At 39.8% G+C, this 23,667-nt stretch overlaps 2 protein-coding genes across 3 annotated transcripts; one reads left to right on the forward strand and one right to left on the reverse strand.

Annotated features, from left to right (window-relative positions):
• On the forward strand, window positions 1-13,690 carry LOC145438509 (histone-arginine methyltransferase CARM1-like). 2 transcript variants are annotated; one of them, XM_080315839.1, is made up of 14 exons: window positions 2-211; window positions 6,135-6,260; window positions 7,283-7,380; window positions 7,439-7,477; window positions 7,814-7,879; window positions 7,938-8,076; window positions 8,406-8,558; window positions 9,171-9,313; window positions 9,768-9,973; window positions 10,759-10,896; window positions 11,640-11,761; window positions 12,423-12,577; window positions 12,638-12,698; window positions 13,150-13,690. In XM_080315839.1, the coding sequence occupies exons 1-14, from the start codon at window positions 61-63 to the stop codon at window positions 13,287-13,289; spliced, it is 1,737 nt and encodes a 578-aa protein (XP_080171965.1). In that variant the 5' UTR covers window positions 2-60; the 3' UTR covers window positions 13,290-13,690. The 2 variants fall into 2 exon arrangements, with proteins under 2 accessions (XP_080171966.1, XP_080171965.1); XM_080315840.1 differs by lacking the exon at window positions 12,638-12,698 and having other exon boundaries at window positions 1-211; window positions 13,150-13,289.
• Window positions 13,637-23,049, reverse strand: LOC145438510 (uncharacterized). Its single transcript, XM_080315841.1, has 6 exons — window positions 21,111-23,049; window positions 20,843-21,053; window positions 19,389-19,517; window positions 17,701-17,967; window positions 16,451-16,655; window positions 13,637-15,702 (listed from the first exon to the last, which is right to left on the reverse strand). The coding sequence occupies exons 1-6, from the start codon at window positions 21,176-21,178 to the stop codon at window positions 15,098-15,100; spliced, it is 1,485 nt and encodes a 494-aa protein (XP_080171967.1). The 5' UTR covers window positions 21,179-23,049; the 3' UTR covers window positions 13,637-15,097.
• Between the last annotated feature and the right edge of the window lie 618 nt (window positions 23,050-23,667).

Raw genomic sequence — 23,667 nt, forward strand, 5'->3', positions numbered from 1 at the left:
TAGAAGCTTCGTATCTTGTTAGCCGCACGAGGTTTCGCTGGTTTTTAGCATAGGCGTAAAATGGCGCTGACTTCTATGCGCTTTGACAACGTAGTATTTTCCTATTTGCTCCTTGACGATAACGAGAAGCAAGACAAGTCCAACACCAATGTCACCGTCGACGTTGAGAGAGTTGCCGAAGAAGCACTTATAAAATGTACCAGCAGTCAAGGTACTGTATTAATTGTATAGTAACGTTGAGGCTTATATACCTTATGAACATCTATAGCATACTTGTACAACTAGATCAGTGGTTGGCCCGTGAAGCAAATTCAGGGGGTCCGCGAAGCCTCCAAATTTGCAAAATGGCTGATAACATACTTCGCATTCTTTTAAATTACCTATATGGAATCTCTGTCCATTTTTTGAAATAAATCCTGCGTGATGAGAGCTTTACTATATAGAATAATTAAGGAATTAAACAGAAAATCCTGCGTGACGTTGCCACCAATTCCACTCCGGTTAAATTAGAAAAATCTCGAGGCAGTTTCGCATAATAACTGCTAAAACTTCATAACTCACTTGAACAGAATGGCCGTCGGAGATGAAATACTCTTCTGGTCAAACACATTTTGTTTGCCAAATTGCCAATAGCCTACTGATACAAACGTATGTTTTAGAAAATAATTGTTTGCAAAATCCATATTCTCCTGTGATAGGCATAACCGCTATTTCAGAATAACTTCCAGATGAGCTGCTAGTTAGAAATTACTATGCTGGATCTTATATGTCAGCGGTTCTCAACTGGGGGTCCGCGACGCATTTTCAGGGGGTCCGCGAAGCCTCAAAATAGTTGATAGCCTAATTTGTATTTTTCATTACTAGTAAAACTCCAGAGCTCACATCAACAGAATGGACATCTGAGATGAAATATCATACTGTGCAGACTCTTTATGATGGCTAAATTGCCAATAGCCTACTGCTACAAACATTTTGGTGTTTAGAGATGTTTTGTTGGGGATTGTGGAAAAAAGTGGGATGAATATTTAGACAGTGACTTCGAAATGTTCACAAAAATATATTTCTCCTGTGATATACATAACCATTTTCTGTAATAACTTCAAGATGAGCTGCTGGATAGAAATGACCAGGGTGACGTTATATGTTCATTAAAAAAATTGTTAGTCAATTTTGGTGGCATATTTGTTGCGATCATACCCAAATGTGTCGTCGGAAGCGTTAGGCGTGATTATTGCGTTCGCCACCACCTTTATTAGTGAAAATGAATTTTCGGCACTCGTTCATATCAATTGCAGGAGCGGATTTTCAAGACACCACGTATTTCAAGTAATGCAGTTGCAGAATTCGCTTTGAAATAATGGAAGTCAACCCAATTTTTATATGAATAGTATACTACTATTTTCAAGAAAAGTCTTTTTGTTGCTGGTTATCACTAAGCCTATGGTTATCACATGCACGAGACAGATGACGATTGCGCGATAATTCAGCTAAATTTGACCTGAAACTTCCTGGGGGTCCGCGGAATCCGTGACGGCCCGAAAGGGGTCCGCGAAGACAAAAAGGTTGAGAACCACCGTTATATGTTCACTGAAATCTGTTTCTCACTTTTGGTGTCACATATATGTATTAGGGATCATACCCAAAGGAGGCGTCGAAAGCGTTATTATTACCTTCGCCGCCGCCTATCTTTGTGAAAATGGATTTTCGGCACTCGTTCATATCGAATAGACGACGCGTATTTTCCAGACTCGACCTCGTATTTCAACAAATTTACTTACATAATTCGCTTTGATAATAAAATTCTTCCTAATTTCTACGTACAGAGTAGACTATGATGTTATTTTAAAGAATGGTTGCTTTGTTGCTGTTTTTCACTAACCTACAGTTGCTATATATAAACAGGACAGATGACGGTTGCTTGATAATAGAGCTTAATTTGAACTAAGACTTTATAGGTCCGTGACGGACCAAAAGGGGTCTGCGAAGACAAAAAGGTTGAGGACCACTGAACTAGATAATTCTAGTATAATTAGTTTAATTAGAGCAAAATGCCTGTAATATAATTCTAATCTTATTTGTGAAATGTATAACATCAAGTCGAATCAATAATTCATGGTTTTCTTGGGAATGCTACGTATATGACAACTCACTACTGTATTGTGCAAAGCGAGTCAAGCTGTCTGTCCAGACATTTGTCATTATCCTGATCAGGAGAATGCATTATGATGTGACATGAAGTGAACTTGATTTCTGTTGCATTTCTTATTCTTTCTAATTCTAAAAGTTCGATTCAATTTCCAATAAGTTTTTGCAAATTAATTTATTCTAATCTAATTTGTAATAGCTGATAATTTTCTAGTTTTATAACTGTGTTTGCGTTGAATTTTACTTCGATGGGGAGGGAGGACTACAAAATAACTGCACACTTTATCTCGGAATTGTATCATGCATATATACTAGGGCTGTTCAAAAATAACCTTTTTTCCTGAATCTTGCGGGTTACTTGATTAAATCGTTAGGTTGCCTTAAAAAATGACGCACACCAAATTTGAATTCATTCCAACCAATATTCGCGGATTTCGTAGAGTTTGAAAATTTTGAATTTGCCTAAAAATGCAAAAAAAAATTTTTTTCCAATTCCCCTTCCAACCTTATGAAATTGTTGCTCTGTCTTCAAAAACGATGCAAAACAAATTTGACTCGATTCCAAGCTGCAGAAGCCGAGTTATTCAAGTTTTTTGATGATAATTCTGGGATGATCCCCCAATCAAGGATAATCCCAGAATTATCTAAGAAAAACTGAAATAACTCCACTTCTACGGCTTCGAATTGAGTCAAATTTGTTTTGCATCGTTTTTGAAGACAGCGCAACAATTTCATGGGGTTGGCAGAAAAATTTGAAAAAATTTTTTTTTTTGCATTTCTAGGCAAATTCAAAATTTTCAAACTCTACGAAATCCGCGAATATTGGTTGGAATGAATTCAAATTTGGTGTGCGTCATTTTTTAAGGCAACCTAACGATTTAATCAAGTAACCCGCAAGATTCAGAAAAAAAGGTTATTTTTGAACAGCCCTAATATATACTTTACAAGGAATCTCCTTGCTCAAGGCCTCAAGCCAGGCTATGATATTTCAGCGAGGGTATGAGTGTTTACAGTGAAACCTCACAAAATACGATCTGTAAATGAATGAATTGATGAAACAGAGGATGGCTCCAAATCTGTTTCATTTTAATGAGGATTGTGAAAGTGGCGCAAAATTTATTGAAACTGGTCTTTATTATGAGATACCATCACCGAATATTCCGAATATATAAATTACAGGCGCATAGCCAGCCGAAAAATAAGTGGTGGGTTTTGAAATATAAGGGAGGGGTTTCGATTTTTCTTGAATTTACTAATATAGCATCAATTCATTACGGTGAAAGTACGTGCATAAATGACGATTATGCAATCTCCTCGTGTTGACGATTATACTCGCATGATAAGCTTGTCGATGAGTCTGGAAGAGCTTTCAATTAGCGAGTTCCGGATCTGTCGTGAACAATTAAATACGCGTGCTTATCAACGCATCTTACGTAGCCTCGGCGACGATTTGCGCAAGTCAAAATGTCCGAGTTTTTATGGAATATGTGCTATAATGACGCCGATTTCAGGTGCTTCAAACCTGTCCCCTTTTATAATGCAAGCCTTGACACACATCTTCTGATGGTTATGATTAAGTATTAGCGGAAATCAATTACGTTTGTAGGGAACGCAGGCACATGTTTGCGGACATTTGATGTCATTCAGTTTCGCGATGTCACTCTTTAATCACAATCGCTAATCAGCATGCACTTAACGGCATTGTCTCCGAGCCATCGAGAGATAAGAGCCAAACCATGCTAGGCCCGATACGCGATAGTTAGGCTAGCGATGATATATCTTTCGTATTAGGCCTATTGCAGATGCGATTGTGTAGGCCAACCGATGATATCGTGCGCACCAGGCAAAGCAGATGCGATTGTGCAGGCCATCGATGGTATATTGCGCACTGGGCCTATCACAGATGCGATTGTTCAAGCCAGCGGAACTTGGCTTGTTGGAAACCTGATGAATCAGGCGGCGATTGCAGAGTACGAGGCAATCAATGACCTGATTTCTCAATCATCTCGGCGGGACATCGCTCGCGTTACGTTGTGAAGTGATAAATTATATTCTGATGAGAACAGAAACCTACTCGAAATAGCCCGCCATGTCGCAAATTATCATTTTTCTACAGTAAATTATATATTAAGTCATTGTATTTTAAGATATTAATAATACAAAGTGACTAAACCTATATTTTTATTGATTTCAAAATAATTGTACTCGCATAAAGAAATTGGCTACTTGAATGTCCGCTTGCACGAAAATCTTGATAAATTCTGTAATTAAACGACCTTATGGTAACATTTGGGAACAGCTATATATCTGCAATTAGATCCTCTGCTCGACATAAGTTGCCTAAGATGATGATTATAATGAATCACATTCTAGATATTGAAACTAGGTCCATTTCCCCACAATTCTAGCACTTTGTAACTTGCCTGTAGGGCTAAATGATTGTTGTCATAAAAATAATTATCGGTATCCTGACCCTAATTTGCCCAATTACTGGATTGGCGACCTGAAGGTTATGTAAGCATTACATAATCGCCAGATAATTTGTCTGATAATGGAAAGGAGGTACAGAACTTCAATAGAATAGTATATTCATATTGAAATTAACCTGTATATCTTCAGCAGACACTCCTTAGGGGTAATTGTCAAGTTTTTGGTGGCATAAAATAGTACGGGTAACTTATTTGATTTGTGACAACTTTAATACTCCTATTCAACCTGCATAGTACCAATATAATTGTGGTAGGAAATGGCTTTCATGAAATTGTCAGTACAAACAAGTATCTCATTTTCTGCAAATCTAATTTCTACAGCTAACTCACACTTTGCAGATTTACTGAACCGGTACATACCGTAATTTTCTAAGAATGATGCCCAAAATTTTCATAATTTTTTTCCCTAAAATTGGGGTGCGTATTATGTATGGGGTCAACAAGCCTTGAAACAAAATCTCCCTCGAAATATAACTTGAAATCACAACTTCATTTTTGTTTTAATCGCGCATTGCCAACAGCAAGCGATCTCCTGCTGAGTTGGTTTGTACGCGAGCGAAATTAGGTCATTGATTGCTGCACACAACGCTAATTCATCGCGTCAACGACAGGCCTGAACAATCGCATACATACAACACGCCATGTGCGCAAGATGTAATCGCCGGCCTAAACACTACAATCACATCTCCAACAGGCCTGGCGCACACGACATCATCGTTGGCCTGAGCAATCGCATCTGTAATATTCCTCGTGCGCAAGATGTCGCTGGCCTAAACTATCGCGTCACGGGCCTCGCAGGCTTTCGCTGCTATCGTTTAGAGACAATGCAGTTAAGTGTATAATGATTAGCGATGGTTATGTCTTGATTGTTCAACAGAGACCTCGCAAAACAGAATGACATTGAATACTAAAACACAACTATTCATGTACTGCGACTGCAGGGTGCGTACTATACATCAATACATGGGTACAGACTTTTTCCCAAAATTTACACGCCCTTTTTAAAGGGGGCATAATATATTCGGAAAATTTCGATAATTTTTTTTAAGCCAATGGCAATTTTGCATTGAATCTGTCTTCCCATACTTGTACAAACTACTGAATTTTCAAAATGGGCGACTAGAACAAGAATTACAGACCTTTACAAATCATCAACTAGCTAAGCTATAGTTATTGTAATATAATCGGACATCAGTAAATGTTGACAATACGAGGGGTTTCGAACCCAACCCTTGGCTATGACCTATTAGTAGAGAGAGATGACTCTTAGCTAGCAATGGCTGCAAGCACATCACACCACAGAACAACAGTATCACGATTCACGCCAAACAACGACACCCGTTTTCTAGTTTTCGGCAGCTAGAATTAGAACTAGAACTACTCACTTTTGAAAATGCGCAAGTAGAAGTAGGACTACTCAGAAAAGCAGTAGTTAGTCGACTGACAACTAGCTAAACTGGTAGTTTGTACATGTCTTCTTACAACGGCTTTCGTTTTCAGACAAGAAAACAGTATTAAAATGCAATGTGAGCCGAGACAGCGACAATTGCTGTGCAGGAAAGCTCGTCTACCTCATCAGAGTACATGGGGATGAATCCGTCCTTTTAAAATTTCCTACCGCTGAAGGTGAGACTGGTTTTCTAAGCAAGAATGCCTGTTTGTTCTCATTTCCAGCGGCAATGATTTGAATCTGAATCGAGTATTGAATCATCAAATTGTTTAATTTGATGATTTTTTTCCAGCATGGAAATGTTACTTTATCAATAAAGTTATCGTTTTGATACTATTTTCCTCTGTGGCAGCCTTGTAACCTTGATTGATGGTGTCGCATCATACGAAACATATAAAGCTGCGCACTAAGGCTGTTCAAAAAAAAGCTTTTCCTTCAGATTTCACTGGCTACTTGATGAAATTGTTAGGCTGGTTAAAACAACGTTGCACACCAACTTTGGCTCCATTCCAAACAGTAGAAGCAAGATTCTTGTAGTAGAAAGTTTTGAATTTATCATTAAAAATGAAAAATAAAATTTGAAAATTTTTCTGTAAACCCCATAAAATTGTTGTGCTGTCATTAGAGATGACGCACAGCAGATTTGACTCAATTCCAACCCCTAGAAGTGAAGTTATTGCAGTAGAAAAATTTCTAATTCCATGGTTTTATAATAAATAATTAAAGAGTTGATCACCGTAAATACTATTTTATTCAAATCCAAATTTTTCTACTGCAATAACTTCGCTTCTAGTGAGTGGAATTGAGCCAAAGTTTGTGTGCATAGTTTTTGTTAACCAACCTAACAATTTTATCAAGTAGCCAGTGAAATCTGGAGGAAAAGTTTATTTTTGAACGGCCCTACTGCGCACGTCACTGGAGATGTCATCTGTGATGCCGTGATCAACCCACAGCATTGTCACAAAGTGCAATTTAATGGGCATGGTCAAAAAAATATCAAATCATTTCTAATGTATTGTAGAACTGGCTTTATATTCTTTGTGGTAGCATGAAAGGTATTTATTTGAATTTCCCACATTCATACTGTTATGACGTCCTATTCAGTGATACTCGAATCAAAACCCAACGCTAATTCATAATCGAATAGCTCAGGTACTTGACCCAAGCGACACCAAAAAAGTCGTGCCATCCATTTCAGAGCTACGCCGCTTCACAACTCTGGTCGATTTTCGGCCCAAAACACAATCCACGTTCGACCAGAGGACCGAGGACTCGTCGGCGGTGCAGTATTTCCAGGTAAGCGAAACGTGAAAAGGTCTGTGAGAATGATTTTGACGAAGTTATCTTTTTCCAGTTCTACGGCTATTTATCTCAGCAACAAAATATGATGCAGGTGAGTGATTTGTAGTTGGGGCTGAGCAGGAGAACCGTACAGTGCGAAACGATCCAAGCTTGCTGTGCAAACATTGTCGTTCTCGTGGTTATCTGATTTGAAATGAACTGAACTTGATTTTTGTTCTATTTCTTTCTAATTCAGAATTCAATTTCCAAGTTTTTAACAAATTCAATAATTCAAATTGAATTTTGAAAAGGTGAATATTTTCTAGCTCGAAAAATAGTCTCTGATTACTCAACTCCAATTATTACGATTTATATTCGAATCATTGTGTCCGGCCCTAATGATTACGACCATTTTTCGGGGCAGTCCTAAAATGATTTCGTTTGCCAGGACTACATCAGAACGGGCACCTATCAGAAGGCTATGTTACAGAATTATATCAATTTTCGGGACAAAGTAAGTCGGTATTGATTGAATTTGTTGATTTTTACACGATATGGTGTGATTTTTTAAGGTGGTGTTAGATGTCGGGGCAGGTTCCGGTATTCTTTCGTTTTTTGCCATGCAAGCCGGGGCCAGGAAAGTGTATGCGGTGGAAGCCAGTACGATGGCGGACTATACAAAGAAACTTGTTCAGCGCAGTCAGTACGCGGGTGAGTGGTTGAGATCATTCAGGGGGGTCAGGGTTTTCAGTAATGTTTTAGATTTATAGTCAATAGAAAATATCGATTTACAATAGAATGTAAGTAGTTTTACCTAAATATGTGAAAACTGTAAAGTGAGAGTAGTCCAAAATCATAACTACTTGAGTAACAGCATAGTTTTGACTAAAAACGTTAAGACTGTTTATTGGGAGTAGTCTCAAATCGTAACCACTTGGAGTAGAGCAGGCAGCTCAAACCTAGTTAAGAAGTATTTTGACACCGATCGCCTTTCATACCATTTTCCATGTTCATAGCCAAAGTTATCGTTTCGCGTTCAGGTCGTATCATCGTCATCCCCGGCAAAATTGAGGAGATTTCGTTACCCGAGAAAGTGGACGTGATCGTCTCGGAGCCGATGGGCTACATGCTCTTTAACGAAAGGATGCTCGAGACCTACCTTCACGCGAAGAAGTTTCTGCGGCAGCCTAACGGTATGAGGCTTGCGCCACACTTGTACACACTATCGATCTAGTTGGTTAACGGTGAACTAGCTACTTGTTTTATGACTAGTTCTAGCTCTTGTTCGGAAAAGTGAGTAGTTCTAGTTCTAATTGTGGATTTTGGCAAGCTAGTATTTTTTGTTGTATGCTTAGAACGGTCAGTGGATCTTCTTAGAGTTTGAAGAGCTTCTTTTAAATACAGAACTTCAATATACAAATAGTATATTCATATTGAAATATACCCGAATATTTTCGGCTGACACTTGTCAGGGGTAATCGTCAGCGACTAGTAGAGAATTGGAAAGAACATTGTATATCAACATCAAAAATCATATCTTGAAATATGACGTCACCAGCATGAAATGAGATCTCAAACAAGCGAGCGTTCAATGTACTATTTTAAGATGGTACTTGAACTCCTTTTGTTTTTCAACTGTTTTGTTTGTCAATTGTACAATGTTCCAATTCTCTACTAGTTGCTGACGATGACCCCTGACGAGTGTCAGTCGAGGATCAGATGATCCGCATTTCGCTCTAATCGGCCGACCAGAATTTTCTAGTCCAAGTTTGTGTGGACAGTGTCTTACAAGTTCGATTGTTCAGGTTTGATGTTCCCTACGTTCGGGGACCTTCACGTGGCCCCCTTTTCCGACGACCAGCTCTACATGGAGCAGTTTACGAAAGCCAACTTCTGGTACCAGCAGTCTTTCCACGGGATCGACTTGAGTCCGTTACGCGACGACGCCGTGAGTTTCTGCTTTATACATAGCTAGGGCCCCGGGCGCAATGTTTTGAGTGTTTTTACCTGAAACGAGTATTCTAATGATTCGAGTCGAGTAGTGAGATGCGATTTTTTGAGCACTGAAATTTAATGAGTATTCGAAATTTCATGCCAGGGTCATTCCGTGTCAAGTGATCCAGAAAAATGGCAAAATGTAACCCAACGTCTCAGATTTTCATGAATATTGGTATGCTTTGGAAAGTTTCCTTTCTGATTTCAGAAAAACAAATTTTGTCAAAATCGGTCTACTGGAACCGAAAATATGGCCGTTCAAAAATTGCTGTTTTGTGATCGCTCAAGCGGGGAAAATGTTGTTTCCAATTCTCTACTAGTCGCTGACGATTACCCCTGACGAGTGTCAGCCGAAAATATGCGGGTTCATTTCAATATCAATACACTTTTCAATTGTAAAATTGCAGGTGGCTGAATATTTCCGGCAGCCCGTGGTGGACACGTTCGACGTCCGCATTCTGATGGCGAAAAGCGTGAAGCACTCTGTGAATTTCCTGACTGCCAACGAGGAGGATTTGCATCGGATAGAGATTCCGTTGCGGTTCGTGGCTCACACGTCGGGGACCATTCACGGATTCGCGTTTTGGTTCGACATGGCGTTCGCCGGTACTATGTACGTTGGACTACTGGACTATTTTCAGCTTTCACTAATTAGAATACATTTAGAATGATAGCTACATAGTTTTCTTTCCGAATTACGGAATCTGCAAAACTTGGAAATTTAATGGCAGTCGGAAATAGTAAGAAATGCAACTAAAGTCAAGATAATTTCGTGTCAAATTAGAGTTTATTGTCATAAGCACGAGTATGGCACATGTTTTCACATCAAGCTTGGCTTGTTTCACGCCATCCAGTTCACCTGTAGCATTTTCATCGAAACCAGAAATTGGATTGGTATCAGAATGGAAAGGTGGAGACATTTCACACATACTAGGGTTAGATCACAGGCATTTGCCTCCAATTAATGTAATTGGACAATTAAAATGATCTAATTGTCAGAGTCGGATTGCATCACTTGGTGGTCTTCTGACTTTGAAGTGGTCGGTGTTGCTGCTCTAGCATAAGTAACGTCAGAAGTTTCTACCCAATCACAAGTAGAAATAGCGATCATCGGGTATGTCAAAACTCACAGAATGTGTGTCATTTTGACTGGTAATATTCATTTACTGTGATTCCGCAGATATTTCGCTCCGCGGTTTTGACGATTTGACTTGAATTGATCAGAAAACAGTTCTATTTCACAAAATCCCAAGTGTGAAAAAGAAGTGGTTTGCCGTAAAAAGTGTTCAGTAAAAGTAGTCCAATAATAGAATCAGTCGTAGGCAAAATCTCAGATCAAGTAGAATTGCTTTGTTGCCGATCCCCCGTTTGCGTATCTGAATGAACAAACTATTTCAGAGCTACGGTCTGGCTGTCCACGGCCCCGACAGAGGCGCTGACTCATTGGTACCAAGTCCGATGCCTGCTTCGTTCCCCGCTATTCATCAAAGCCGGGGAGATACTCCTGGGCAGGGTGGTCCTGCGATCCAACAAAAGGTGGGTCCGTGCTCCTTGACGTTTGGGGCAGCTTGTACAGTACATACTAATGATCTGGTTAATTGATGGCCAATTAACTACTGCTTCTTTGACTAGTTCTAGTTTTAGTTGCGGATCTTGAAAGGGACTGGCTCTACTTCTGGTTGAGGGCTTTGAAAAGCGAGTAATTCTAGTTTTGCATTTCTAAATACGAGTAGTTGTAGTTCTAGATGCGGATTTCCATATGTCCTCTGAAGATGATTTGTTCTCTTTTTTCATAAAAGTAAAATGTCCACTGAGGATGCCCAAATGTCCTCTTTTTTTGCAATTCGTCCACTTTTTATAGCATTGAGAGTTGGGCGACTTTACAAAGACAACTAAAATTGTCATAATAGACGTGAAAACTGGATTTTGACGGAATTGAAGGAAATTTACCCGTTTACTCGTCCGCTAAAAGTGTCCTCTTTTGCAAATCTCAAAATATGGTTACCCTATAGTTTGAAAAGTGACTAGTTTTAGTGAGAGGTATAGCAAAGTCGTTAGCTCTAATTCTAGTAGTTGCGTATTTTGAAAAGTGAGTGTTTCTAGTTGCGTATTTTGAAAAATCAGTATTTCTAGGTACAGATGTGGATATTTAAAATGAATAGTTGTAATTCTAGTTCCAATTGCGAGTTTCGAAAAGTAAGTATAGATTTAGTTCTAGATAAGCATTTGAAAGCCAGTAGTTTGCACCCCCCGTGGTGACATTTTCCTTCTCACAAAAGGCAGAGCTACGACATCGATATCGAAGCCACCGTGGAATCGACCGGATGCAAATCGGAAAACACGCTTGACCTGAAAAACCCGTTCTTCCATTACACGGGACAGTCGCCTTCCGCGCCGCCAGGTTAGATCACCTTAGATGTGACGCTGTGGAATAGCGTTGTTCATAGATAATATTTTGGCTCAAATTTTGCTGGCAACTTGATAAATTTGTTAGTTTGCCTACTAAACCGATTTTGGCTCAATTCCAACGGTTAGAAGAGAAAAAGTTATGGATTTATGAAATAAAAATAGAAAAATTTCAAATTTTACCGGCTACTTCATGGAATTGTTAAACTGTCTAAAAAGCACACTCCGCACCAAATTTTATTCATTTACAGCCAGTGGAAGCTGAGTTATTGATCTACGAAATTTTAGATTAAAAAATAATAGTATTTTCAATATTGAATTCTTTGATGACCAACAGTATATACTATTTTTTCAAATCCAAAATTTCCTGCTGCAATAACTTTTAATCCTGGTTGGAATTGCACCAAATTTTATATACATCGTTTTTGTAGACGACCTAACAATTTCATGGGGTAGGCACTAAAGTTGGGAAAAACAAATTTTTATTTATGTCAAGTAAATCCAAACTTTTCTACTCTACTTGATATATTTGCATCTACAGGTTGGAATTGAGATAAACTAAATATACAGTGTTTTTTATCCAATCAACTAGCCAGTACATTTTTTTACAAAGCTATTTTTACTAAACATGTGCATTTTGCAATCATTTTTCACAGGGGGTCACTCCAATGCGCCATCCGACGCCTATTGCTCGGGCACGGTGTCCGGTACAGGCTACGAGGGTGCCGACAGCAACGGCGTCCAAGAGCAGCGAGTTCCGTCGCAGCAGCTGCCCAATAACGTCCCGCATCAGAACAACGCCTACTACCAGGTATGTCCCGTGTCGGTCCCGATGCGGTTCCATAGTTCCTAAAATGTGGTTTCTGTACAGCAAATGCCAGACCCACCAACACAGAATCATCCTTCTGCTCTGTGCAATGTCGTGCCATTACGTGAGTGGATAATTCTAGTTATCTAATCACACTACCTAAAGCGAAATAACGGTAATTCTTATCAGATTTGTGAAATGTTTCTACACTTTTATTTCATTCTGTTTTCCCCGTAAATGTTACGGGAGAACTTTATCATGCGAAACAAGCCAACTCCTGCGCGCAGAAGTCAACTCACATTTGATATGAACTGAACTTGATTAATGTTGTATTTTTCGAATTCGGAATATCGACTTTTCAATCTTTTTTAATAATAAGCTAGTTTGGAAAAAACATAATCTAATTTGGATGAAACTGTGATTCTAAGCTAGGAAAATGATTGTGTATCTATAATTTTTAACTCTAATCTCGCTTATAAAAAAAACTGTAGGTATAATCCTAATCTAGTTTATACGTAACTGCTGCTAAAAATCTCATGAAACATTTTTAAATCTGACACTCTTTGTTTTTTTAGTGACTGGCGGCTCTATACCTCACCCCGGCACCATGTCCGGATCGACCATGAAATCCGCCACCATGACGGGCTCCTCGCCACACGCCGACCCGCAGCAGTACGCCCCTCCTTCCCCCGCACAACAGTACTCGCATTACTGACAATTTAGCGAGACCAATCTTTTTTTGTTCTACGTCGTTTGATAACTCGAAATGGGATCGCGAGTTCTGTTACAAGGCAACCAAGTACGACACGGTTGTTCACTGCTTTCTATGAAAGCTCCGACTGGGACCAAAAAACGCAGTGGACCGCTACAAACTTATTTCAATCGAGGAATGAATTTCAGGCTTATCTTCCTGCTAAGCAGTTTTGTGTTACACTGCCAGTGCGGAGCATACACACGACTGCCGTGTGCGAACTAGAACTACTAACTATTACTGCGAAATTTTTGTACGAGATCGTTCTGTTTTCGGACAGGTTCTAATCATTAAACCATTTCTACAGCTGATCGCCAGCCGCTCATTCAGAGAAACTTTTATTAAACAAAAGTTTGCATAGGCAACGAATATGACTCTAATCGGGTAAGGTTGGGGATGAGCATGGGATTGGTGACAATTGCATGGTTGAATACATGTCACATTTATGCAACTGGACGGGGTGAAAAAATGAAGTAACATTGGAAAGTGGCCATATGGTCGGTTACGAAGCACTGCTTTTCAAAGGACTCCGAGTAGGTGTCTGATGCTTACAATACGGGATGTAGTCTATGTGGACATATCCTACAAGTTGTCAATATTGTGGTACAGATGGAGGTTTCAAGGCTACCAACTGTGGGCAGAAGGGCCAACCAGGGTTGTAATGATTCGAGGCATTTTCTCAAAATACGGAAATAACTCACACCAAGCCATGACTCAGACGGTCAAGACTGATTATTCATTGTAATTTCAAATAATAATAAAGTAACGTAACTACTGGCATTTCTTCTATTGGTTCAGAAACTTGAAAATGCGACCAGAAACTGCTAAAAGTGAGGAAAATCAACATATTATAAATGTAAACCATTCCCGAGAAGTGGATTTGCGAAGACTTTATTTAACTGGAAACTGAGTCAACCCGATGGCTCGGACTTGACCCTCAACTCTTGGGACTCGGTGGTGAATTGAAAGTGACTCAACTTGTCTCGAGTCAAAAAGTGAGATTGACTTTTTGACCAGGGCTTGGAGCCGGAGTTCAAAATATAATTCTAATGGAGCCGGCTGTTTGAAAAGTACTCCATTTTGCCTTTCCGATGGGTGAAAATAAATCCAATATAATATTCCTTACGGAGATATGCTAGGGTTACCATATTTTGCGATCTGGAAAAGTGGACACTTCTTACAGATCAAAAAAGTTAAATTACTGGACTAGAAAACGGGTGAGCTGTAAATTTCACAGGATTATATCATCGTGTTTGCTGTAAAAAAGGGCATTTATCCAACTGGACTCCCGACAGCCCCGCTTTATAACAATACTGTTGCGTTGATTAAAGAATAATGGTCATTTTCCCAGTCCGACTCCAAAATGACCCGCTCGAAGATACACATTGGATATTTCGTGTCATTTATGGCGTTTTCTAGTTGTGTCCGTCCAGTGGCCTGGCTGTCTAAGCAAACAAAGGGGAGATTTCCTCCAAGGAGGAAATTTGGTAACCCTGGTCTACAACGAAAGTGGGCCGCGTTAGAAGTCAGGCAGATCACGAATCATAAAGAAATGTCGCTGTGGTGCGGTACAGTGAAGTGGCGCTGGGCTTTATAGCGAATCATCTCGAATTGCAGCCCTAATAAGTTCAGGCTGTTTCATTGGAGTCGACGCCGATCGACTTGGGAGTGCGAACAGGTATCTCGAAAAGCGATATTATCGAGTGGCCCATCTTCGGCGATATTTGGAGGGTTTCGGATTCCCGCCGTCACCATAGACATCGAGCGGCCGTTCAGCTTTCCGTCACGCCGTTTTGCTCGCTCGACAAAACCTCTTCGATATCAGGTATTTGCGAAGTATCGAGCACGGTAGGCATGGAACTGAAGGCCTTCATTCTGCTCAAGTTACTTTCCTGTCTTTGGTCAGAGGTTAACAGCGGATCTGCGATATTTGCTTCGCTGTTTACGCTAGAAGCCGCGTGGCTTGCTATTGACAAGTTTGATAAATACATGGAGTTCAACGTAGAGCATGAGGTATTAGTTTTAGGCGCGCTTTCGTCTTTGAGTTTAGCGATAGACCAAGGCCGTTCTTGCGGCTTCCAGCCAAAATCTGAGAGATAGTCAGTCGGTTTGACTTCGCTGCTTTTCCTGAAATCGCTTTGAGATATCACACTGTTGCGATTCATCACTTCGTTCATGTCGCTGTCTTTGTCGACATCGTACATGGCTATAACGTCGTTTATGCAGTCGATGGCTTCTGTACTGCTGGCGGGTTTCATGATTTGTTCGTCGCCGAACGCACTGTCGATGTTTTCGAGTTGGTTTATGGCGTCGCTGTCGTATTTGAACACGAGATCCTCTTCCAAAGGTTCGGTGGCTTCCGTGATGTGCGAGAGAGCTGTGAAATAAGATTGGTTAGCGTATTCGGCTTCTAGATCGGCTTAATGACTAAAGTACTTTCAGCACTGGACTTGTATAAACTTCTGCATATTCAACATGCGGTACCCGAACTAGAACGATACTAACTTTTTAAAACTAGCAATTAGAACAAGAAGTAGCCTACAAGCACTTTTCATAATTCGCAACAAGAACTAGAACTACTCGCTTTTTTAAACTAGTAAACTAGAACTAGACCTATACTCACTGGTCAAAACTCCCAACTAGGACTGCTCACTTTTCAAACCTCAGAACTTGAACTTACGACATTTAAAAATCCGCAACTAACAAACTAAATTACGACTAACTATATTCAATTCCTAAGCAGCTAGTTAATTTTCAGTTTATCGGACAGGCTTTCTGTACGAATATCACTACAAGTCACCACAGCCAAAGGGGGTCTGGGGGGCGAAGGCCCCCAGAAGTTAGGTTTATCACTTCATGGGGGCTCAAGACCAACGTTTTTTGAGGGGGGGGCTGACGAAGTGCTGTTACGGCCCTGGCTGCAAGAATATCACACAACAGAACTCTGGCATCACGATTCCCGCCAAACGATGACATATGTTTTCTAGTTCTTCGACAACGAATTATTTTTAATGCGCACCTAGGACTAGAACTACTCACTTCTCAAATCCGCAACTGGAACTAGGCATACTAAAAAAAACTAGTTTAGTATAAAAAAAATCCTAGTTTGCACAAGCCTGACTCACCATCTTCGGTGGACTCTTCGGCGATGCTGGACAACTGGGGGGCCGCGCGGCTGAAAACTCTCCCTCGCTGACTGGACTGGGATCCACTGGGGCTAATGACGTAGACGCGCCGGCCCGGTGTTGAGTCGGACCTTTCCCTGAGTTCGTAATGCTGCCCGTTTGAGTTCATTGAGTTCAGGATTGCTTGGACCCGTGATTCGGGACCCTGTTTGGTACGAACATGTCACTGTTAAGGCGTAGCTTAGTTCCAGATGGTTCATGCTGTCATTGAAATCAAACGTCCTTAAGGAGAACTAAAATCAGCAGTATTACCATGTCCTTAAGTAGTTGCATATTTAATTGGGCGCTGTGAAAAAGGATTCGCTGGAGTTTCACAAATTTTTCTGTATGAATTCGTTTTGAGTGTAATGACTTCTTTAGTAAGATGCTCCTAGCCTGGGTCGCTAGGCTTTGGCTGCTCCGTAATATGGAGCCTTCTGTTTATACCTTTGCTACAGAAATTATCGATTTGAGTGATCTCCAATTGGATTTTCGTATGAAATTATTAGTTAACGAAACACCGTATATTGACTTTTAGGTAGGCCATGTTAATTCCGTGCTTGTGCAAATGCCGACAACGTATTTTGTGCGAATACGTTTTTTTCTCGTTAGTGTGAAATCAAATCTCTAAAGAGGGTAGTTATTGATATTACTTTGAATTGATAGGTAACATTGTGCAACAACAAAATAGTCATTCAAAAAATAAAATAAAAATACTATAAAAATTGACTTCGATCGCATTTCGAAGAATCTGTTCCAATGCATGGGATTATGAAAATATTTTTGAAAATTTCGAAATGATAAAAAAATTCAGGAATATTTCAAAAATTGGCTTCGATCGTAACTCGAAGAAAGAATCTGTTGCGATACATGAGACCTGGCGAATATATTTGGAAATTTCTAAAGAATATTTTTAAATGTTTGAAAATTTAACAAATACAATACTAAACATTTCAAAAATTGACTTCGGTCCTACTCCGAAGAAAACAAGCATTGGAATTTGCAAAAATTCAGAAAAATAGAAAAAAAAAATGTTCAAAAATTCAAAATATTATCATTAGAGTTTGCAAAAGTTTCAAAAAATGTTGAAAAATTAAAAAGAATTTAAAATACTGTCATGAGATTTTGAGAAAATTCAAAAAATTTCAAATAATTTCCCAAATAAAAATTCCGAAAATATCCTCATACAGTGTAAACCAAACGCAACTCACCGCTGCCACCAAAGCTTCATTATCAACCCCCTCCACTCGATGTCGATCTTCAATCTCCGATTGTTTCGAAGCGGTCGCTTTCCGGATCCGGATAACCGCGAACAGCATCAACCCGACCATCACCATTCCAGCCAACGCGAAAGCCAGAGTTCGAACGTGGCTATTTGACGCTGGATTATTTTCTTCGTTTGTAGGAAAATCTCCTTCTGCAGCTCGACCCCCACCGCAGAAAGTTTCTCGCTTTTCTTCCTCGCATTCTGAAGCGCCCTGAAATCCACACGCTTTGAAGTTTACGCAATGACTTCTATAATATGATACTCTGGACCTGGAGTGGCCAGCCTTTTTGCTATTCGCGGCCGCCTTTCGATTACTTTTGTACCCTACGGCCGCATTCCAAGGAATAGCCGTGATGGACTAACTGGACGCCAAATACCCATGTTAAACTGTTCATTTCCGGTGAACTCAGGACTAATCTATTAATTTATTCATATCGCACCGAAATCGCGACTGGTCAGTGGTCATGCTATAAATAGTTACTTGGATACGTTATTATCGCGCGAGTTTTTTTCAGATTCACGAATGAATTTCGTCATTAATGTTAGAAGTTTCACAATATCAAATACTTATCCATTCTCGGCCCATGGGATCAGATGAACCGGTAGAGTTGACGGAGGGAGTGTTTTCCAAACTTCAGGGCAAGTTATAAATGATGATGCATCTTCGGGTGGACCAATTGTTATAAGCCATGTCACTTAGTTGCATGCTGCCATGTTAGTTCTTGACCTCCCATCAGGATTGTCGGTATAGTGGACACTGGACAGATATTGGAATCTTCCTAACATACCAGAACCGAATTTATTTCGTAAGGAGCATACATTATTTCTATATGGGGCGCATCATTTTCCTCTGCCGTTCGCATCTGTACTGTGGGGCTCAGATAGCAATGGGCGCTACATTCAAATCAAAAAATGAAGGCGCATTGAATCGCGCGTAACGCGAAGAAAATTTCAAGATTTATTAAAATCTCTTAAAATATCGGGAGTCAATTCGTGAATTAAATTTGCATGTCGACGACCACACATATGTCCTTCTACGGCCGCAGGTTGGTCACCCCTGGCTATAGGTCATTGCACCAACGGTCAACGACTTCTGTGATATTATGATCTGGACGTTATATGACTTGGGTCACCAACACACGAATGGTTTGAAATTTTGCAAAACACATGATAACCCGACAGAATTATCGCTTGAGTGTTTTACGCAAGGAGAGATTACAAAGTTCTCAGGCACAAAACGTGAACACAAGTTTTGTCCACGGGAAGCAGTTAGTTGGGCAACGCAAATTTTTATGGAATGTCAATGGAATCACCATGTCAATAAACCAGCCTTAAAGAGTTTCTTGGAGGTACCGAACTTCAATATACAATTGCATATTAATTCATATTGAACGAAACCCGACTATTTTCGGCTGACACTGGTAATCGGCCTTAAACGCTTGCCGCGAGCAGAAGAACAATTGCAAGTGATCTTTGAATAACCTTCTAACTTATTGCCCCAATATGGACTGAACTTATTCGTCCTTGATCAGATCAAATATCGCGCGCAGTTCATAATACAAAATGAAAATTATGAGTGCTCATCATAACATGTTTCGTTTATTGAGATTTCATCCACGTATCTTCTCTTACCGTGATATCACAAGTTCTAGTCCTCGTGTGAATCGAGTGACTTCTATTGAATGATGTCCCGTTGAAATCGCATCTCTCTTCGGAGCAACAATCAGTAGCCGCCAGCCATTCCGACCATTCCGAGCAAGACTGCACAAGAATCGAAATTGCTTCGAAGATCAAAAGAGGAGCATCTACTTCTACTTTAAACGATTTAGATTTTTAAAAGTGAACTTTTAAGATCGCTTAAGGGATTATATTTTCTAAGATTCTGTCCATTTATGTAGGCTATACGATATTAGCAAAAAGATTGATAATGATGATTAGTTCAAACCGTGCAATAATTCAATTGAAACGCACAATAAGGAAATGCTCTACGTGCAGTGGCTAATATTCCATCGACACCGTCAGTTCTGAGGGAGGTATACTGTTTTTGTTAACCTCCTTCTGGGCGTGGATACGCACTTTTTTTGCTAAAACTGTAGTGTCATGAATCATTTTGCATTGCGAATGTTGTAACTTCTACACTAAGAGTAGGCCTATAACCGTCTCCGATTAAGCAGTAACGCTGACAACTTTGATCACCCGTGCCCGTTTCTGACATTGACTTTTAAACTGCATATTAGGGCTGTTCGAATTTTTTTTCTTCAAATTTTGCTGGCTATCGATAAAATCGTTAGACAACCTAAAAAACGCTGCACAACAAATTCGGCTGAACTCCAACCGGTAGAAGCGAAGTCATTGGAACACAAAAATTTTGGATTTTTGAAAAAATTGTATTGCTGGCAATTTGTCTTGAATTCTTTATTATAGATATACCCACCGTAAATACTACGATTTGAAATCCTAAATTTTCTAGATATACCCACCGTAAATACTACGATTTGAAATCCTAAATTTTGAACATCGATAACTTCGCTTATACGGGTTAGAGTTGAGCCAAATTTGTTGTGCAACGTATTTTTAGACAACCTCACACTTTCATGCGGTAGACAGTACTATTTGAATAAATACAAAATTTATTACTATGATAAATTCGCTTCCACTGGTTGGAATTGAGCCAAAATTGATGTGCAGTGTTTTTTAGGAAACCTTACAATTTTATCAAGTTGCCAGTAAAATTTGAAGAAAAAAAAGTCATTTTTGAACAGCCCTATAACTGCATATACTCGAGTCCTTTTCAAACTTTTCATCTTATACTCATAGTAGTATTGACAATAAGTCTTTGAAATCGCTATTTCTAGTTGTAATTGCTTCTACACTTTGACCATCTTCCACCAAACCATACTTTTTTAGAGTACTCAACTGTGTAATTTCACAGACCATTCGACTTCCCCTTGAAGTCGTTTTGACATGTCTTTTAAATTGCAGCTTCTACTTGTAAATGAGTATATAAATTACTGGCGTTACTTCTAATTCTGATCAAGTAGCAACCTTAACTACTTTCACCACCTCTGGGAATAAAGAGCATATACCTCTTCTGCACTGCAGTTTACAGTTCTGACGCAATTCGTATCCGAGCAATTAAATCTTTTTTGCACGAACTTTCCCCGCACACAATTTGGATTGTCAGCGGCCAAAATAATCAACGTCCTTTCTCGACAAGTCGCGTTCAATTTAGGGAGCCAAAAAGTTTCTGTCGCCAAGTCATTACGAGTTTGGTCGATAGTCGCGGATTCGCCAGATCTGTGAAACAAACGATTGTGAGACTGACGCGCGCAATTCACTCGCATTTCCTCTCACCCCTGAGCTGAGGAATTCTCTACGGCGCCACAAATCAACGTTACGCACAAACACAGCCTAACATTCATGCCTATGCTGTACTTATGTTTATTCTGAAAACCAATAGTTCGTAAGTCCAAAATCCATAACAAACAGACAACAGCAATGATAACATAAAAATGCACATCCACAGTATTCAGTATGATAGGAATGATCTTAAAATATTGTTAATAGTAGTTTCTAGACCATAGTTTGTACAAGTCTGAAATGAGCATCAATATCAGGTATGGAAATTCCTGGTTAATTGCTTTTCGTTGCTTAGTTTAATGACGACGAACTGAGTCCATTTTGTCACAAATCACAAGTGTAGTTGCTGACGCCTTCAAACCTCATTGCAATGTGAGCACTACGCATCCGGAAGCAGCACGATCGCCACGCCACACGTCACATTACGCTTATTGCATCACATCCTGTTCGTTATCGTCGCATTTCAGGAGATTATGGCGTCAAAAGCGATTGATATTAGTGACACCTTCTCCCAAATACGGTCGTTCTAGCCACAGAGTCATTTTATAGATTATACAAACGAGGTTTGGGGTTAACTCGTAATCTAGACTAATTCATCTCATTTCACCGAATTGCATTTTTGTTCGATGATATAGAATTGCAAATAAATATTCTCATAAAACTGTGGTTATAACTCTAACTCCAATTTAATTTGGAAAAGCTAAGCTTTTCTAGTTGTGACTCAGCACAGAATCTAATCGACACGCCAAAAGGTCACATTAACACATTAGTATAATTGCTCGTCAGAAAAACATTTCGATCGAATCGCTTCTTCCTTCTCCACCTCAAGTGTATGGGAACAAGATCTGAAAAATACTCTAAAAAATTCTCAGAGAAGTTCGGGAAAGTAGATTAGATCGTGGTGTTGCATGAATTTAGCAGTACAACGAATCTGGGCTACTTTGGAAACGCAAAATGACCAATAACGTTACAAATGGGGGAAATACTTTAAACAAATATATTAGTTACTGCGATGGCTATTTCACGTGGTTTCTATAATATTTCACATAAAAGCCATGCAAACTATTCAAAAACTACATTCAACGTCTCAAAATCATCACGCGCCCTAGGTCATCAACAATTGCATCGTCGCAATAATATTTCGAACGAATCGTTTCTAACTTGTGAACGGTCATGAAATATGAATGAGTTGCGAGATTGTTGAATGCTCGGTCTTGCTCCAATCCTCAAGGTGCTAAAGCGTTGATGAATCACCAATTCGACCACAATACCGACTCAGTAACGTACAAACGTAAGCATTGTGCGGTCTTTTACTCTTTGCCCAAAACCGCAAGAGTCTGAAGTCTTTGCTACAAAATTCGGCAGCTCCTGATCGACTTCTACACCAAATCTGGCGTTTAAAAACAGGCTTTCTACTCCCGTTGACCTCGCCTATACACGAAGCCACCATTATGCGTGGCAATGACACACAAATTGATTATTATTCAAAGATTCAGCCTCGGCTACAATTCCCTCGAGGTTAACCCCGACCTCGATTCACCAAGCGCCGCACGCCGCACTGAAGCCAAATTTTATTCGGCGTAGATGATTCTTGGCGACAATCCCTTTGATGTTATCTTCTATTGCAGCCAGTGCACACTGCACAAGTGCATGCATTTTCTTTACATAGTTTAGGTGGGCGTCTGATATCAAAGACTACTCCAAGTCGTTTCGACACCTTGTTATCTATTCATTGTATCGTGATCTTGCGGTGTTTTATACATGATCAATGATCATATTATTGACTGAACGTGTATAGGCTCACCTATATCTAGGTGGATTATGCAACGTTGTAACTTTGTGCACCAATCGAAATGTAATTTTATGCCAAAGTGTCAGTTGTATCATCCATCTATTGTAGATACACCTGCTAAGCAGTGTGGCTTAATGTAGGATTGTAGAATGTTGGTGTTGTTTGTGGTATTCAAGGTGTTTGTCGACTACTATGGTCAATGTTCATTTACACCAGACCGATATTCCTCATTTTTGATTACGTAGCTGGCGACTTGTAGCACGGCACCCTTCTAGGCTTTTAGAAGACACCGCTTACATGGATGAGATGGCGAGGAGCCTAGATAAACCTCCAACACTTAGGTAGGAATTCTGGAGTCGACCTCGTTCGGACTATAGGATTGTTGGTGATATTATGTTACGCAGTAGCCTACTGATACGATTGTTGATTACAATGCTCTTTCCTCTTCTCTACTAGTTGTTGACGATCAGCCGAAATTATTCGAGTTTATTGCAATATGAAAGTATTATTCAATTGTATATCAAAGTTATGTACCTCCAAAGAGCTCATATTACGTAGTTAACGCCATACCGTGCAAAATTTGCTTTCATTTAAAGCCTCGTTTCTACGCTTAATACATTCAATCCCTCAACTACGCCGTGAGGAAACACTATCTGCTCTCAACTAACTTCCCGGTTGACTCGATCGTAGTTAATTCAAACTCTAGCACTACTCAGCTGACGTATTGGAATCGTTCTCACACTAGCCTGAGCTGTGACT

This window comes from Botryllus schlosseri, chromosome 5 (assembly GCF_051294905.1).
Source record: "Botryllus schlosseri isolate E-star chromosome 5, Bs_hap1, whole genome shotgun sequence".
NCBI classification, from domain to species: Eukaryota; Metazoa; Chordata; class Ascidiacea; order Stolidobranchia; family Styelidae; genus Botryllus; species Botryllus schlosseri.